The 20,168-nt window shown below is 37.0% G+C and overlaps 1 protein-coding gene across 3 annotated transcripts in view; it reads right to left on the bottom strand.

Moving 5' to 3' along the window:
- Positions 1-20,168, bottom strand: part of METTL25 (methyltransferase like 25) — a 95,300-nt gene that overhangs the window by 67,310 nt on the left and 7,822 nt on the right. For 2 of the 3 annotated variants that reach the window (XM_045830576.1, XM_045830577.1), the window contains exons 2-4: positions 18,372-18,479; positions 1,722-1,886; positions 1,132-1,238 (exon numbers count right to left, since the gene is read on the bottom strand). In XM_045830576.1, the coding sequence (XP_045686532.1) occupies positions 1,132-1,238; positions 1,722-1,886; positions 18,372-18,479 (380 nt within the window). The remainder of the gene's footprint in view (positions 1-1,131; positions 1,239-1,721; positions 1,887-18,371; positions 18,480-20,168) is intronic. The other variant, XM_045830578.1, reaches the window with a different exon arrangement.

The raw sequence follows: 20,168 nt of genomic DNA, 5'->3' as shown, positions 1-20,168 counted from the left end.
GTTGGTGTATTTGTCTATCAACTTGTATCAAGGCTGCTCGCAGAGAGGGATCAATCCCCAGAACTTGTATGCAGGCAGCACCTTGTTTCAGCAGCCAGAGAAAACCGACAGGGATTTTTTTTTTAATGTCACCATAAAATATGCAGTCTTCTGCAAACTGCTTGTTTTTCCCAATTCAATTTTATGTTTCTAATATTTGTCTCCTGATCCAGATAAGTATTGTGGCCACAGTGAGCCTGTTACCAATCCTGAAAGGTATTGCTTGCACTGGATGTATGACACACAGGAGTATGATGCACTGGAGAAAGGGCTGGGAGCTGTTGCCTTAGCTCCTGCCTCAGCTCTTGCTTCTATCCCCTACCCTAGAGATCTAGGCTGTCACAAGGGGCTCTGCACACCTAACCCACACTGTGATAATTTTCTAATCATCCTCAAACTCTCCTCAAGTCTGGAAGAATCCATGGAAAAGATTCTCACACCTAATAAAAATTGAAGGAGGGAAAATCTCCCATTAGCCCCACAGATATTCTCATAGGGATAAGAAAAATAACTTACTATTTTTATAAGCCGGGGAAAAAATAACTTACTATTTTTATAGGCCCAGGCAATCTTTGATTTTATTTTAACATCTGTTTTCAGACATCACTACCTTATGCAAAAGTTATTTTTCACAACAGGAATGTATTGTAATTCTGACAGTATAAAAATCCAAGTTCTAAAACAGTTTCTTCATGTTACTATAATGAGGTAGTGGCCCCATATCACAGCTTGAGCCAGGTTTTAACAGCACCTCATGCCAAGCAGTTTTACAAAATGCCATCATAATAACGCTGCCTCTGCTTGGAGTTACAACATATCAAAGGGAGCTACTCTTAACTTCTATCCACTCTGAAAAGAATGAAATTTGTGGCAAAATGTTAATAGTGATGTCTTACTTTTAGTATAGATTTGTTATAATTAGAGTGTATTTGGGAAATGAGAGCACATTTTTAAAGGCTCTGACATATGTCACGTCAGCTATTATTTAATGACATTTTAAAAGTTAGGCAGTGATAGTAGGAAAGGGAATTTGAATGATACCAGAAAATGACAATAATCTTAACACCTGAAAATCTAGGAAAATACTCTTACCTGCTTTATTCCATAGTAATCAGCAATACTGCAGATCAGCTCTGACATTGCCTGAACTTCATGAGACTTTTTCAAGTTCATAAACTCATCTAGCTTCACATTCTCACCTGAGTAAACATAATACAAAATGAAAATATTGCTATTAAAGAAACAAAAGTTTATAAGAACCACTGGTGGATATTCAGGTTTTCTTAACCAAATATGAAAATAATGTATTTTAATGTGATGTCTGTATAATAGATCTTTATTCATTTATCTGCTATGAATCAAATTTGAATTCATAAAATGAATAAGACCCACACAACATTATTAAAATGTTACCTGATACATAAAACAATGAACTATCAAGAAAAACACTGATCACTGAACTATAATGTAAAAAACAAAAAATGTGGAGATCCATCATGAAGCTGTTGTGTTGAACATGGTGCCTGAGAGAACCCAGTCGGCAGAAGCCAATCTATTTGGGCTCCTGATACAAGGTCCGACACTAAATTAAAAACATGTTGCAAAGATGCACATATATGAACAATATACTGCTTCCAAGTGCCTAAAAACATACATACCCACATACAAACAAACACACCTACCAGTTTTCTGTTTCTGATTTCCTTGAAGGGCTATAAGCAACTGTTCAAAAGGAATACATATTCCCAAGTTTTGTACAGAATAATACTTTGCAGCCAAAGCAAAGGCTTCCACACTAACCAGCTTCTGGGAAGTTTCACAAAATATTTTAGGAAAATCCGTAATACCTAAACAAACAAACAAAAAACAAAAACCAGAAAATGTGAGCAATGGTTAAATAATAGTAATTGTGTGAGATTAAAAAAATAAATGAAAAACACCGGATCTTTACAACAAATTACAACATTTTCATTTTAGTGTGAATTTTGGCAATATCTCTAATGGTTCAATTATAGTTGTTATTTAAACTGTTAGCTATTTGTAGCGCTCAGTGTTTTCCTAACACACTACACAATTAATGTGTTTAAACTCCAAACTAAAATTTGGCCATTTTTTTTCCTCATGAGACTAAAAAAAAAAGGTTTACAATCCTGCTAAACTGCAATGTGGACATGAAATTTATGAACAGTCCTAGCTAACCTATGAATACAAATTCACAGCAGGTCAGGCCCTACAACACCGTTGCTCCCCATACACACTGCAAGTGGAACAATGCTCATATCGTAAAAGGTATAAATGTTTCTGTGAAACAGTTCCTGTATTATTTGAACCACGCAGAATTGTGTGTGTGGGGGGTGCGGGGGGGGCGTGTATATGTGTTTAGTGCACTGAACCCAATACAAGCTCTAAAACTAATCAGATGATGATCAGGTGATAACATTTCATTTTCTTCCCATGGTCAGTTTTAAACCACACACTCTATGTGGTTACTGCTAGTTCCCCAAATGCTCACTCATTTAGAAGAGTCTGGGAAACTGCTGTAGTATCTGCAACCCAGTGACCCATTCGGCATGAGGATAATACAGACTGTTGAATGCAAAGATTCATTACACATCCTTTCCCCAGAACTGTAATAGCCACAGTATGTGTCAAGATGGAACCTGCCTCAGCCCAAGTCCCCAAGTGACTACAACCAAGACATCACTGCTCTCAAAGTATAACGGACATCCAGCATATATGAAATGTAAACTTTCTTGTTTTTAGTCACTGAGATTTTAGGCTTACTCATGCAGCATAATGTTGCCTGTTCTAATAAACGTACAAAAGCACACTGATAATTTACTTTTTATTTTTTCAATGTCATTTTCCTATGGCCATTTTTAATACATGTTAACTTATTAGCAAAGGTGAAAAAAAGGCACTCCAATATTTCTACAGTAGTTCAAAGACATTCTTTGAATAGGATAGTCCAATGAAGTCTAGTCACTGAAAATTATTTTTAAATAATTCAAAAAAGCTATACATCTTGTAGTTAAATAAAGTATTTAAAATCTTCACTATACAAAAGCATGTACCACTAGGGAACAACTTTGGTGCTACAAGAAAACCATACTACATGCTGTGATGTCTATTCTATGATAGACGATCCTCCATAGTTAGTTATAAAATTATAAAATCCACTTAAACACAAAGAATAATGATGCTCCTTAGCAAAAGTTAAAAGGAAACTGATGAAAGCATGCAGGATCCTAAATAAAAATTGCATGTTTAAGATAGTATCTTTTTTAAGCTAGTATGTATATCTACTAAGTTGCTAATGGTAATATTTACAAATTTATTTAATAAGAATAAAATTGGCAGAGATCTATAACTTCCATTTCTGAATCAACTAAATGATTCAGAAATTTAAATGGCAAAATTACTACAGTGATTTGTTAAGATGTATTTTGTATATAATATAAAGTTCTTTGGATATTTTACAAACTGAATTTAATAATGTAGCCAAGAGTAATAAAATCTACATCAAAATATTTAGGCATGATACAGAGGGAAAACTCAGTCAACTCTTAAGTGCAACTCTCAGGTTTAAGGGCAGTCTCAACATCCCCAAGTTCCAGGACGGCAATTTTTAGGGTGTGATAGAACAAGAGCATTAAATCTCAAAGTGCAGAGAGACTATTATAGTAGTCAGTTATTGGACAGTGTTGCCAACAGAAAGAAATGCGATGTTTCTGTTGGAAAAGTTTCAAATCGATTTAACTATCTTACTCAAATACTTGAAAAATGTCCAATTCAAGCTTAATTAAACATTGTTAATTTGCTAATTATAGCCCTCCCAGTAACCTCAGAATTCTGGGGATCTAAATTAAAAAGATTTATCTTTTTAATAATGCTTACTTTCATAAAAGGGATAGTGTTCTTATTCAATCCATTAGTTTATGTCACTTAAGAGCTACACCAGTTTATTCAGAAAATCGGTACCTGTGAAAAAAATCTTGAATTATGGAAGTATGTATATAGTTTCTACACTTTCTTTGTTTTCAAGTAATCCAGCCTATAACTTCTATGGGGGGGGGAGGTGTCAATGATCTTATCTATACTTCCATCTCTGAAACAGAGTGTGAGCAAAGCTATGTGGAACGGGAACAGTGTGTATACTCCTCATAGTGCTTCCCTAAGTACTTGTGTAATGAATTTGGGTTTGGCAAATGGCAAAACAGAATCCATGGTGCTACTGAGCTTATATTAATTAATTATTAATAAGTTAGATGTTTTTACACAAGGAAAGCTTTGTTTTCTAAATTTGATGCTCACTGTACCTGAATATTATGTGGCTTGATTATTTTGCCAACATCTCCCTCTACTGGAATACCTGTTCTGCTTTATTACATGCTTTGTTTTTATTTACTCTTAGTTTTTGTACACCTATATCACTATTCCACAGAGGTTTCTTATAAGAAGTTAATTGGGCATCAGGAAGCAAGAGGAACAAACAGCCAGTAGAAAAGTTATTTTCTTTAATATGAAATCAGGAAATTGCTAAGTTTTCTTTTTTTTTTAATAGCAGAGATCAATGTACAAGGAAAGATCAAAAAGTTATATATACACATTAGATTACAAAAATGTCAAGGTAAAAAATGAATAATAATGTTTCAAAAAAATAAAATATAATCAATGAATATATTGATTAAATTTCAAAACTAGCCCTGGCTGGTGTGGCTCGGTGGATTGAGTGCCAGTCTGTGAAGCAAAGGGTCACTGGTTTGATTCCCAGTCAGGGTATATGCCTGGGTTGTGGGCCAGGTCCCCAGTGGGGGGTGCATGAGAGGCAACCACACATGGATGATTGTCTTCTTCTCTCCCTCCCTTCCCCACTCTAAACATTAGATAAAATCTTTTTTAAATTTTTAGAAACTGTGTTATTTTATTTGAATATTATCTAGCACTTTAAGGAAGTCAGGAGTACTATTAGGAATCACAAAAACTTATCACTATTATTGCTTAATTGCTACATTTATTGAACATATACTGTGTGCTAGGCACTGTGACAAACAGCTTATATTAAATGGGATAGTCTTATAAGCTAGTTATACAGTGCTCTTATCCTTATTAATAGAGAAGGAAATTGAGACTTAGAAAGGCTGCAATTTATCCAGATTCACACAGACACTAGGTGGCAAGGTGTGAACAAAGGTAATGTTCAACCTTGCTCTTAATTCCCATATTCGACTAGCATGTCGCAACAGTAGGTTCAGTAGACAAAAAATGAAATCAGGCAAGACAGAACTTAAGAGAAGTGCTAGGCAGAACTGTCAGAATCAGGTTTGGCAAAATCTGCCTTTGTCAAAGATCAATACATGTAGTATCTTAAGCTAGTTCATATTCACTTTATCTTCTTAATTCTTTCATTTTCTTTACTCCTCTCAACACCTTCCTCTCTACCAGAAGTGATTGTAAGGTTTCAATAAATTTTTAAAAAGTAATTTCTACATTTAAACAAACTGATAAGTCTCGGAAAAGGAAAATAAAGGTTTTTATGATAAGATTTTATTGTGGTATCCACTTCTAGAAACGAAACAATGGTACTGTTTCATGCCCAGCTGAAAAGTAACAACACCTTGCATATATCAGGTACTCAGTTAGTAGAAAATGACTGGATGGATGGATGAATGAATGAATGAAAACAATTCAACTCACTATTGTAGCATTACCAGCTACACTAGGAGAAACAAGTTCTGTAGTGGCAGTGATCACTGAGGTCACTAGAAGGACTTCAGTAGCACTGCTGAGCCTATTAGAGCAGCATAAAACCTCATCTCAGCCCTAATGTTTGTAATTGCAACATGAAGAAACAAGTGACAGAATATTTTAGAATGTGATGCAATGTAAAATGCAATTATGTATTGATTCTGAAGCTTAACTGTGTTTAAAAGCAAAAGTCACTATTGCTATTGTAATACAGCCTAGCACAGCCCCATGTCCAGAATTTCAAGAAGAAATCAATAGCACCCTCTTAATAACAATCTTTGCAAGGACATAAAAATGTTCTGTATTCATTTCTGCATAAATGTCCTACAGATACTGCAATTCAAAAAGTTCAAAACTGAACTGAATGTTCTCAGGCTCGCCACATTTTTCCTTTCTATTTCCTATCTTGTTTAATAGCGGCATCCCTCACCCAGGGCTAAAGTTAAAAGTATTTACATTACTGTAAAAGTTCATTGTGCCTTCAATCCACATATTCAGCCACCCATCAATTCTAATGTAAAAGTCTTTCATATGGGGAACCCCCCAAACTATCACTGCCATGGTTCCAACTCTCTTAAGTCTCACCAGTGCCACTGCGATAGTTTCATAGGTGATTTTCCCCTTATGATAAAACTCCTATAGCACAGGGGTTCCACAATGTCTGGGGAGTAGCCAGATGCTCTGTCCCCTTGCTCCCAGAGCCAGACCAGACTTGCAGCTAAATTGCAGCGTATTTGTCTTGAAAAACCAGTTGAAGTGTAGGTCATCTGGAAATTTATAATCAGGAGCACAGAAGACAGAAAGAGACAAGGATGAGGTGAGCTCTTTTGGAGTATGGGTGATGCGGCTTGAGGAAGAGGACTGCTCTGGCTCACAGCTCTTGGGCACCGACTTCACCCCCAAACCTGCATCTGGCAGGATTCTACCTGGGAGTCAAGCAGGGGCTGGGATCAGCAGCTGCAATATGGGAAAGTACAGCCAAGCTGCCCAGCAAGTTCAACCTGGACAGACACGTGGAGGAGGAGTTGTCCACCTGCACTTCCTACAGAGTAAGGACACCACTCCCAGGTCTGTTTGAATCACCACTGCTAGATCCCAGTTACCCTCACTAAGCACACTTCTGTGGGGGAAGGGACAGCAACTCAGAGCAGGCACATTCAAAGGGTGAAACCCAGGCAGACTGACTCAGGGTTCTGGAGGCCCCAACCTCAGGTCTACAATAAACTCGAACCTGAAAAATTGGCGAGGGCCGGGTGGGGACAGCATCTGACATTGGCATGCAACAGAGAACCTCTCGGGAGGCCCTAGACCTAGACCAGCGCAAGTGGCCAGCTTTGGAAAACAGTGGGACAGGACTCAAAGAGCTCCACGTTCAGCATATCCAGAGACTGATCACAGTGAACTCCTGAGGCAAGCCATACTTTTTTCTTTGTTAATCTTTTATTTTCACTCTTCTACTTCATTTTTTGGTCTCTTCTTCTTATTTTCACTTTCATTTCATTCTCTTTCCTATTCTCACTCTATCTTTTTTCTTTTCTATTTTTATTATTTTTTCTTCCCATTTCTCCTTTCCTTTTAGTTAATTTTTATTTTTTATTTTTCTCTATATTTTTATTTTTCTACTATAACTTTTATTTTCTCTTCCTTCTTTCCTTTCATATTCTCTTTTCTGTTTCTTTTTTCCTTATCTAAACCTCTTTTCCTGTCTCTCATTATTCTTTTTTCTTTCTTTCTTTTTTGTTTTCATTCTGTGATATTTTTTGTGCCTTTTCTGATGTTTTTTATTTTGTTTCTGTGGTTGGTGTCTGTTTCTTTTTATGTTGAGTTGTGGTTCATTTGGTTTTGTCTTGTGTAGTTTGGTCACCTCCAGTACAACAATTTGCAGGACATGGTCAGAGTTGAGCCTCACAGTCGACCAGCCCAAAGTCAAGCTAGCCCACAAATGGCACAACAATCAAGACCCAGTTACAACAGGAGGGCCCACACAACTCACATAAGGGTCATTCCTAGAGCACCCAGCTCCGGTGATCAAGGAGAATGCACCACTGGGCCCCACAGGTCAACTACTACAGAAGCCCACCCCACCAAGCCTGGAAGTCACGGCAATTATATTTAATGCGTAAAAACTAAAAGACAGAGGCAGCCAAAATGGGGAGACAAAGAAGCAGGACCCAAATGAAAGAATAGGAGGAATCTCTGGAAGAGAAGGCAAATGAAATGGATGCAAACAACTTATCAGGTAAGAGTTCAAAGTAATGGTTATAAGGATGCTCAACAGCATGAAAAAGGACATATAGAAACCATGAAAAATAACCAGACAGAAATGAAGAATAACATATCTGAAATGAAGAAAACACTGGAAGGAAAAATCTGTATGTTGGATGAGGCTGGGGATCATATGCGTGCATTAGAAGACAAAGTAGAAAAAGAATCACTCAATCAGAGCAGCAAAAGGGAAAAAGAAAGCTGCAGAGGTCATGCTGATCTGAGAGATACAAACAAACTCTTTTCTTAAATATTGTTACATATATTAGCTGCACAGGTTCAAAGTCATAACTAGCTATGCATCTGTACTTGACTCATGTTAAGCCATAACAACATAAATATGGCTCTCTCGACAAGCAGAAAAAGAAAAGGATGTGTTAGGTGCAATGCACCCAAAATGAGTCACTTATCAAAATATTTTTGTAACTGTTGTGAAAAGTATTTATGCCTTCAGCATAGCCATATTGTTTGTGGTAGCTGTGACAAACATTTTGCAGAGCCAACTATTGAAGATTCTGATTAATTAACGTTAAAGATATTTTTGGTTGTATTTTTTAGCGATATTCATGTTTTCATTATTTGAAAAAAATAATTTTTATTCTTTATGTTTTTATATTTCTTTGTTAATAATTTCTAGATTGTAACTAAAAATAAAAAATCATGTATTTAATGATATAAACATAATGAATGCAAATTTGCTGTGTTTTTATTTATTTATTTATTTATTTTTCCTGCATTTCAGCACATACAAATAATGAAGTTATCTCTTGGATACACATGACCTACACTGTAATTTTTTTTTTTTACTGTGACCTCTGCAGGATTAAAAAGCAGGAGGATAGTTTATGGAATCATTGAGATAACATCAAAAAGTAATAAAATCCACATCACAGAGGAACCAGAAAGAAGCAAGCAAGGGACAGAGAAACTCTCTGAAAAAATAATGGCAAAAACTTCCCTAACCTGGTTAAGGAAAAAGCCACCCAAGTTCAGAAGCACAGAGTCCCAACCAAGATGACCCCCAAGAGACCCACACCAAGACACATCACACTTAAAATATCAAAGGGTAAAGACAAAAAGAGGATCTTAGAGGCAGTAAGAGAAAGACAGTTACTTATAAGGGAGCTCCTATAAGGCTGTTATCTGATTTCTTAATAGAAACACTTCAGGCCAGAAGGGATTAGCTTAAAGTACTCAATGTGATTTATAAAACAAACAAACCAACAAACAAACAAAGACATATGACCAAGAATACCCAGCAAGGTTATCATTTACAAAGGTAAAATAAAGAGCCTCCCAGACAAAAACAAAGTAAAACAAACAAAACTAAACTTAAGGAGTTCATTACTACCAAGCCAGCATTGCAAAAAAATATTAAAGGGCCTGTTCTAAGAAGAAGAAATAGAGAAAGGAATGTAGGTACAGTGAAAAATGGCAATAAGTAAGTATCTATCCATAATAACCTTAAATGTAAACGGATTAAGTGCTCCAAACAAAAGACATAGGGTAACAAAACAGATAAGAAAACATGACCTTTATATATGCTGTATACAAGAAACCCACCTCATCCCTGGCTGGTGTGGTTCAGTGGATTGAGTGCTGGCCTGTGAAGTAAAGGATCGCTGGTTCAATTCCCATTCAGGGCACATGCATGGGATGCAGATGTGCCCAGGTTGTGGGCCAGGTCCAGAGTGCAGGGCATGTAAGAGGCAACCACACACTGATGTTTCTCTCCCTCTTTCTTCCTCCCTTCCCCTCTCTCTAAAAATAAATAAATAAATAAAATCTTTTTAAAAAACCTGTTACTTAAAAACAAAAAAAAAAAAAGAAACCCACCTCAAAACAAAAGACATAGGCTTCAGGTGAAAATACTCCATGTGAATGAGTATGAAAAAATTAGCAATGCTTACGTCTGACAAAGTAGACATCAAAACAAAGGCCATAACAAGACAAGAAGGCCACTACATAATACTAAGGGATTGATCCAAGAAGAGGACATATAACCTTTGTAAACATATATGCACTCAATATAGGAGCACCTAAATATCCAAAAAAAAAAAATTTGGTGGACTTTAAGGAAGAGATCTACAGCAACAGTTATAGTAGGGGATTTTAACACCCCACTGTCAGTCATCACAGTCCCTTCCAGACCAAAAATCAATCAACAAGGAAACAGTGACCTTAAATGACATACTAGAGTGAATGGATTTAATTGATAGTTACAGAACATTTCATCCCAATGCAGCAGAATACACATTCTTCTCAAGTGCACATGGGACATTCTCAAAGATAGACTACATGTTAGGACACAAAATAAGTTTTAACAAATTCAAGATTGAAATCATCAAGCACTTTCTTGGATTACAATGACATGAAACTAGAAATCAACCTCATTAAAAAAAACCCTCAAAAACATTCAGATACATGGGGCACATTATAGGAAAATAAGTGGGTTATCAACGAAATCAGGAAAGAAAGAAAAAATTACCTGGAAACAAATAAAAATAAACAAACAACAACTGGAAACCTATGGGACACAGCAAAAGCATTCCTGAGAGAGAAATTCATAGCACTACAGACCTAGCTCAAGAAGCAAGAAAAATCCCAAATGTACAATCTAACCCTTCATCTAAAAGAACTAGAAAAATAACAAAACCAAAGCCCAGAGTAAATATAATAAAGGAAATAATCAAGATCAGAGCAGTCATAAAGATATAAAGACTTTTAGTCATAAAGACTAAAAAAACAATTCAAAACACCAATGAAAGCAGAAGCTGGCTCCATGAAAAGATAAACAAGATTGATGAACCTTTAATGAGACTCATCAAGAAAAAGAGGACTCAAATAAAATAAAAAATGAAAGAGAAATAACAGGTGATATTATAGAAATACAAAGGATTGTAAGAAAATACTATGAACAACTATATGTCAAGAAAATGGACAGCCTAGGAAACAGATAAATTTCTAGAAACATACAATCTTCACAAACTGAATCAGGAAGAATCAGAAAACCCAAATAGACTGATAACCACTAATGAAACCAAAGCAGTAATAATAAAAAAAAAAAACCTCCCAGCAAACAAAAGCCCTGTACTAGATGGCTTCACAATTGATTTTGCAAATAATTTAAAGAAGAACACTTATCCTCCTCAAACTACTGTAAAAAATTTAAGAGAAGGGAAGACTTCCAAGCTCTTTTTATGAGGCTAGTATTACCCTAATTCCAAAGCCAGATAAAGACATAACAAAGAAAGAAAACTAAAGGCCAATATCTCTAATGAACATAAGATGCTAAAATCCCCAACAAAATGTTAGCAAATCTGATCCAGCAATACATTAAAAAAAATCATACACCATGATCACGTGGAATTTATTCCATGGATGTAAGACTGGTAAAATATTCAAAAATCAATAAATATGATACATCACATAAACAAAATAAAAGATAAAAACACATGATTGTATCAATCGATGCAGGAAAAGCATTCAATAATATCCAGCCCTCATTTATGATAAAAACTCTCAACAAAGTGGGGAGGAGTACAGGGATCATACCTCAACACAATAAAGACCAATATGAAAAACTTATAGCCGACATCATACCCAAGGGGAAAAACTGAATGCATTTCCCTTAAGAATGGGAGCAAGACAGGAATGTTAGCTTTCACCACTCTTTTCAACATAGTACTAGAACTTCTAGCCACAGCAATCAGAAAAGAAGAAGAGATAAAAAGCATCCAAGTTGAAACAAAAAAGTAAAACTGTCATTATTCGCAGATGACATATTGTACATAGAAAACCCTAAATACTCCACCAAAAAACTATTCAACCAAGATCCCCAAGCCTCAGTACATGGACTGGTACTGGTCCGTGGCCTGTAAGGAACTGGGTCGCAGCAGAAGGAGAATGGTGGGAGAGCAAGTGAAGCTTCATCTGTATTTATAGCCGCTCCCCATCACTCACATTACCACCTGAGCTCCACCTCCTGTCAGATCAGCAGTGGCATTAGATTCTCATAGGAGCACAAACCCTACTGTGAACTGTGTGTGCAAGGGGTCTAGGCTGCTCACTCCTTACAAGAATCTAATGCCTGATGATCCGAGGTGGTGATGCGAGTGCTGAGGAGCGGCTACAAATACAGATTATCATGAGCAGAGAGGTGTGACTGCACAGAGACCATAAGCCAGTTGCTTGCAAACTCATATAAAAATCCTATGAGTGAGTGGCGAGTGACAATAAAGCTGCGTCTGATAGCAGGCTATTAAGCCATCCTGCCCTCACCCTAGGTCCATGAAAAAACTGTCTTCCACAAAACCGGTTCCTGGTGCCAAAAAGGTTGGTTACTACTGTACTAGACCTGATAAATGAATCTCAGCAAAGTAGCAGGATACAAAATCAATACTCAAAAATTGATGATATTTTTATACACCAATAATAAACTATCAGAAAGAGAAACTAGACTTCTAAGATGGAGGCATAGGTAGACAAACTGTGCCTCCTCACACAACCAAATGAAGGACAACAACAAATTTAAAAACAAAAACAACCAGAACTGACAGAAAATCAAATTGTATGGAAGTCTGGCAACCAAGGAGTTAAAGAAGAAACATTCATCCAGACCAGTACGAGGGGCGGAGACTGGCAGCCAGGCAGAGAGGACTCACAGCAAGGCGGTGGCTGGTAGATGGATGGTCAAGGTGGCAGCCGGCGGATCAGGCAGTCCCACATTTGTGTGCGGAAAAACCATGAGGAACAACTTGGAATGAGACAGTCCTCACCACCCAGGGCTCCAGCTCGGGGAAATAAAGCCTCAAAGCCTCTGACTGAAAACACCTGTGGGGGATGAGACAGCAGGAGAAACCCCCAGCCTCACAGGAGAGACCCACAGGGTCCTAGAACATACACAAGGAATCAGCACCAGAAGAACCCAATTTGCTGGTGGGTAACAGGGGAGTGACTGAAAACTGGCAGAGAGAGAAGCAAGTGCCATTGTTCCCTCTCAGACCCCTCCCCCACATGCAGTGTCACAACGGAGCAATGTGGGTTGCTCCACCCTGGTAAATGCCTAAGGATCTACCCCTTACTACATAACAGATGTGCTGAGAAAAAAAAAAAAAAAGGCCCAAATGAAAGAACAAATCAAAGCTCCAGAAAAAATACAACTAAGCAACAAAGAGATAGCCAACCTATCAGATACACAGTTCAAAACACTGGTAATCAGGATGCTCACGAAAATGGCTGAGTATGGACGCAAAATACAAGAAAAAGTGAAGGCTATGAAAAGTGAAATAAAGGAAAATGTACAGGGAACCAACAATAACGGGAAGAAAACCAGGACTCAAATCAACGGTGTGGACCAGAAGGAAGCAAGAAACAGTCAACCAGAACAGAATGAAGAAACAAGAATTCAAATAAATGAGGAGAGGCTTAGGAACCTCCAAGGCATCTTTAAGCACTCCAACATCTGAATCATAGGGGTGCCAGAATGAGAAGAGGAAGAGCAAGAAATTGAAAACTTACTTGCAAAAATAATGGAGAACTTTCCCAATCTGACAAAGAAGATAGACTTGTAGGAAGTCCAGGAAATTGGGAGAGTCCCAGAGAAGTTGGACCCAAGGAAGTACACACCAAGGCACATAATTATATTAACCAAGATTAAAGATAAGGAGAGAATCTTAAAAGCAGCAAGAGAAAAGGAGACAGTTACCTACAAAGGAGTTCTCATCACACTATCAGCTGATTTCTCAAAAGAAACCTTGCAGACAAGAAGGGGCTGGAAAAGTGTATTCCAAGTCATGAAAGGCAAGGACCTACATCCAAGATTGCTCTATCCAGCAAAGCTTTCATTTAGAATGGAAGGACAGATAAAGTGCTTCCCAGATAAGATCAAGTTAAAGGAGTTCATCATCACCAAGCCTTTATTATATGAAATATTAAAGAGACTTATCTAAGAAAAAGAATATAAAAGGTATGAACAGTAAAATGACAACAAACTCACAATTATTAACAACCACACCTAAAACAAAAAGAAAAACAAACTAAGCAAACAACTAGAACAGGAACAGAACCCAGAAATGGAGAACACATGGAGGGTTATCAACAGGGGAGTGGGAGGAGGAGAGAGGGGTTCAGAGAATAAGTAGCATAGATGGTAGTTATAAAATAGATGGGGAGGGTAAGAATAGCACAGGAAATGTACAAGCTAAAGAACTTTTAAGTATGACACATGGACATGAATTAAAATGGGGGAATGTGGGTGGGAGAGGGTGTGCAGGGTGGAGGGGAGTGAAGGGGGGAAATGGGACAACTGTAATAGCATAATCAATAAACTATATTTTAAAAAACAAAGCAAACAACTAGAACAGGAGATCACATGGTGGAGATCACATGGTGGCTTATCAGTGGGGGAGTGGGAGGGAGGGGGAAGAGGAAAAGGTACAGAGAATAAGTAGCATAAATGGTAGGCAGAAAATAGACAGGGGGAGGTTAAGAATAGTATAGGGAATGTAGAAGCCAAAGAACTTATATGTATGACCCATGGACATGAACTAAAGGAGGGGAATGCGGGAGGGAGGGGGTGTGCAGAGTGGAAGGGAATAAAGGGGGGAAAATGGGACAACTGTAATAGCATAATCAATAAAAAATGATAAAATAAAAAAAGAAACAAAAAAATTCCATTTAAAATGAAACAACAACAAAAATAAGATACCTAGAAATAAATTTAACCAAGGAGGTAAAAGACCTGTACCTGAAAAACTATAGGACACTGAAGAAAGATACTAAGGAAGACACACACACAAATGGAATAATATACCATGTTCATATACTGGAAGAATTGACATTAAAATGTCCACACTACCCAGAGCAATCTATAGATTCAATGCACTTCCTATTAAAATACTAATGACATATTTCACAGATCTAGAACAAACATTCCAAAAATTTATATGGAACCAAAAAAGACCCAAATAGCCTCAGTAATCTTGACAAAGACAAAATTGAAGGTATCACAATAACTAATATCAAACTATTGAGATAAGGCCCTGTAATCAAAACAGCCTGGTGCTGGCATAAGACCAGGCATATATGTCAATGGAAAAGAACAGAGAGCCCAGAAATTAACCCACAATTAATATTTGACAAAGGAAGCACCAGCATACAACGGAATAAAGAGTCTCTTCAATAAATAGTATGGGGAAAACTGGACTGGTACATGCAAAAAAATAAAGCCAGACCCCAACTTACACCATACAAAAGAATCAACTCAAAGTAGATGAAAGACTTTAAGTCATGAAATCATAAAAATTCTGGAAGAAAACATAGGCAGTAAAATTTCGGATATCTTGCAAAGAGATATTTTTGCTGATATATCTCCTAGGGTAAGGGAAGAGAAGGAAAAGATAAACAAATGGGACTATATCAAATACAGCTAAAGAAACCATCATCAAAATGAAAAGAGAGCCCACTGTATGGGAGAACATATTTGCCATTGGTCAATCTAATAAGGGTTTAATTTCCAAAATACATGAAGAACTTATATAACTCAACACCAGGAAGACAAACAATCCAATTAAAAAATGGGCAAAGGACCTGAGTAGACACTTCTCCAAGGAGGACATATGAAAAAATGCTCAACATCACTAATCATCAGATATGTAAATTAAAACCATAATGAGACTTCACCTCATACTAGCCAGAATGACCATCATTAATATGTCAACAAACAACAAGTGTCAGTGAGGATGTGGAGAAAAGGGAACCCTAAGGCACTGTTGGTGAGAATGCAGACTGGTGTAGCCATTGTAGAAAACAGCATGGAATTTCCTCAAAAAATTAAAAATGGAGCTGCCTTTTGATCCAGTGATTCCACTTCTGGAATATATCCTAAGAATATCAAAACAAGCAATTCAAAAGAATATATGTGCCACTATGTTCATAGCAGCATTATTTATAATATCAAAATCTGGAAACAGCCTAAATGTCCACCAGGAGATGAGTAGATAAAAAACTGTGGTACATTTACAGGATGGACACAACATGGCAGCAAAAATGAAAGAACTCTTACCTTTTGCTACAGCATGGATGGACCTAGAGAGTATTTGGCCAAATGAAATAAGCCAGTCAATGAAAGACAAACACCATATAATCTCACTTATATGTGAAATCTAATGAACAAAATAAACTAAAAAAGAAAATAGAAATGGAGGCATAGATACATGGACAGACTGATGGCTGTCAGAGGGGAGGGGTGATGGGGGATTGGATGAAAGAAGGTGAAGGGAGTGGCAAAAGAACAAACGAGGTCTGTCCAGAAGGTATCCAGTACTATGAAAAAAAAGAGAGACATTTATTGAAGAAGATACAAATACAAGAAACACTGTACACAGGACAATGGCACCTCAGTCCCCTTTAAAGTAGGCACCTTGGGACTGCATACAGTTCTCTCAATCGCCATCAGCTGCAGTAGTATTTTCCTGAATTTCATCGATGGTCTGAAATTTCTTCCCTTTCAAAGGTGACTTTAGTTTTGGGAAAAACCAGAAGTGACAGGGTGTCAAATCTGGGCTGGAAGAGGGAGAGCTGAGTCAGTTGGGTGATTTGATGTTTTGCCAAAAAACCCTGCATGAGATGTGATGCATGAGAGGGTGCATTGTCATGAGGAAGCAACCAATCAACAGTTGCCCATCCGCTACCTCCTGAATCATCCAAATAGTGTCTGTGGAGGAATGTTGGAGCTTAGCACAAAATCTGATGCACATTCATTGCTCTACTCACTCAGTCATTTTGAATGTCATAGCCACACAGTACACATACTCACTCAGCACCTACCACCCCCACTGACTAGTGCAGTGAAATTGTCATTGTTCACTCATGCACATTCCAGTCCTCTCTCCAGGTTACCTCAATATTGTCCAAAACTTTATCATTATATTAACACTGGCTGGACTTTTTCCAGACCAACCTCATATACGCATGACCCATAGACACAGACAACAGTGTGGGGAATGCCTGCGGGAGGGGGTAGCAGGTAGAGGCAGGCAAAGCGGGGAAAAAGTAGGGACAACTATAATAGCATAAACAATAAAATAGAATTAAAATACACTCCTATAACATAATGCTCAATAAGTGTTGGCTGAGTTGAATTAGACATGTTTTCTAAAATAGCAATTTACTTATATTCAGTGCAAATTTAATAACAGTTGAAAGCTTTGGATTCTGTTGACTTTAGGCTTCAAGTCTTTATACTTGCTTTGTAGACTTAAATGCAAAGTGAGAGTCTGACTTGCTGAACTATGAAAATTATAGGTGGGATGTGTTAAATTTTATGAATGCTTAATCTACCTATAATCATATCATTTATGTGAGAAATAAAATAGCATACTGTTTCTTTTTAAAAAATAATTAAATGAATCAATTTATATCACCACATTATGTGCTATGAAACTTTTTGTCAAAGCTACATTATGTTAATTTATGGTTGCATATAAAATGAAAAAAAATGTTATTTCAACATGTAAACCATGCTCTTAGTAAGAATAAGGTATAATTAACAAAAGAATTGACACATGTGTCCTTATTGTGCCAATATTAACATCGGATTGAATAAAGTACATGTAAACACTTCAAAAGCAGTTTTCACATTTAACTGTTATTTGTAAAAATAAGATTAAATATAAAAATGGGAAATCTAACCACAGTGTTTTAACTCCAGGGACCCTTTCCATCATTTAATTTGAAGACAAATAAATCATACAAAAATCCCAGCAATTTGGAAATTGATTTGCTAAACGAAATATAAACTTGTAAAAAGAAACAATTCAGAGACACTCATTATTCACAAGGTAAAAACTGAATCTGAATAAGGTTAATTTGTTACAACTTGTGACCTGTCTATTGGACATCCTGTCTTATCACTTACGAAGCATGAGGACAGCTAGAGTTCAGTGTGGATTCCAGGAGAATCGGCAATTCCCAGTTAGAACTGTACTGAGAAGCCACATAGGATGTGCTTACTCAGGCCTTTGCCCTTGTTTTTAACTCTGTCTGAGACCATCTTCTATCTAGCACATATTTCCATGGCTCACTCTCTCACTTCCTTCAGGTCTGTGCTCAAATGTCACCATTTCAGTAAAAACTTCTCTGACAATCCTATTTCAAACTGCAACCCCACTCAACTCTCATCCCTCTTTGATCCTTTGTAAATTTTTTAGCACTTATACCATCTGACATAGCAAGTAAAATCCAAAAGGACACAGGTTTTCATTTATTGCTATACTTCCAGAACTGAGAACAATGCCTGGTTCTCAGGAAGTACTCACTGAGGGAAAAATGAATCAGCAAGAGCTTGGTTTGAATTCTGGTTTTTAGACTGCTTATTCCTCTGTGGCCATGAGCAACTTTTTTATTTGCTTCAATACTTGATTTGTCTATAAAATAGGAGGAAATGCCTATTTTATAATGCTGTTTTAAAGAACATACACATACTTGCACACATACACACATACAGATGCATGCACACATCTAAATGATACACGCAGATGCGACTGTGTGCATGCACGCATGCACACATACACAACCTCTGTCGTAACACAGAATCCCAAACAAGTGGCAACCCCCAAATCATGATGTCCAGACAAAGTAACTGAGTCTCCTAACCCTTATGATTTCATTGGCTTAGGAGGTAGAACATACTGAAATATTTAAGCCCAAAACATCATAGCGGCTACTAGAGAAGGCCTTGACACCAAGACCAATACAGATACTCAGTTTCCAAAGGCAAGGCCTGCCAGGAGAAAGGCGGTTTGGAAGACCTCCATCATTAGGACGAAGGCACGACTGCAGCTTGAGATACAACAGTGATGCCCAATGGTCAACACCGAGCACTCTGTTCTAGACAGAATGAAAGCGAGAACGACTTAGTGTTCTGGAGCCCAGTGGTGGGCAGCACTGAGCTCCGGAACAGAATCAGCGTTAAAGTACAGGAGAGAATTTTAGTACTAATGATGTTTCTTGCTGATTTTGATGTGAAAATTGGCAGGTAGGTTATAATCTTCACTACACCTTAAAGACCTGATGCAGAGTTTCAAGTTTGCATTACTACAATGTTTTAGTTTCCTATGATCGAGAGTCTATTTTCAAGAAAAGAACCAAAACCAAGAGGTAGTAGATTGTCAGAAATTCAACAACTTCAAACTCAATTTAAATTAGAAGTATTTAAGAATTAAGTAACTATTTTCCAAAAAATAAATTTAAAGTTAATAAATCAATGTGTTAGTAAAAAAAAAAACAAAATAAACTCTAGATTGTAAAACTTCAAAAGCTGATGATACAATTGTGAAGGATAGTTTAAAAGTGATCTATTTCAGTGCAGTAGGTGCTCTGAAGGCAATCCCTTGTTCTTTGCTTGCTCCTACCACAGACAGCTTTGCTCCTTCATTGTAGTTTCTGAACACCACTGTAGGCTCTGCCCGCATGGTGCCTCAGCCATGTCAGTATCTTAGCAACTAACTCTGGGACTGACCTCTCACTGAGAAGACCAGTATTTCTTTTTCTATACATTGACATGGGCCTAGACTTTCAGGCTTTCGAGAATAAAAGAGGCTTTTCAGGTTTTTTATTATTGAGGCAAGACACATGAGAGACTTTTTTTGTCCCAGGTAAACTGTAATTGTAAGTATAATTAAATTACTAAAAAGGTATTTTGAGAGAATAAAATAAAGTCACAACTCTCCCTTAAAATTGCACTTTTTTTCCATTGTGGATATCGAGTTTAACTTATTAGTCTAAACTCCATTACTTATATTTCAACATTAATACAAATTACATGTGTATCTATTCTGCTGTCTCATTACTAAATTCAGTTATAATCATTCTCCAAGTAAAGGACACATGCAAAAGGGATTTGCAATAAATACACATTTTTCTCTATCTAGCTCCTACTGTACTTCCAGCAGATCTTGTCCTTCACTTAATTTTCATAATGATGCACATAACTCATAGAAATCAAATCAGCTTTATTCTTGAGGGGCTATTATTCAAGGTGGCTACTGTATAGAGACTAAACATATCAAATGTCAGCCTAAACTTTAAGTTTAAAATTGCCATTTTGATTTAAA

This window comes from Phyllostomus hastatus, unplaced genomic scaffold (genome assembly GCF_019186645.2).
Source record: "Phyllostomus hastatus isolate PE091 unplaced genomic scaffold, TTU_PhHast_1.1 phas_contig_152, whole genome shotgun sequence".
NCBI lineage: Eukaryota > Metazoa > Chordata > Mammalia > Chiroptera > Phyllostomidae > Phyllostomus > Phyllostomus hastatus.
This window is presented reverse-complemented; position numbering and strand designations above follow the sequence as displayed.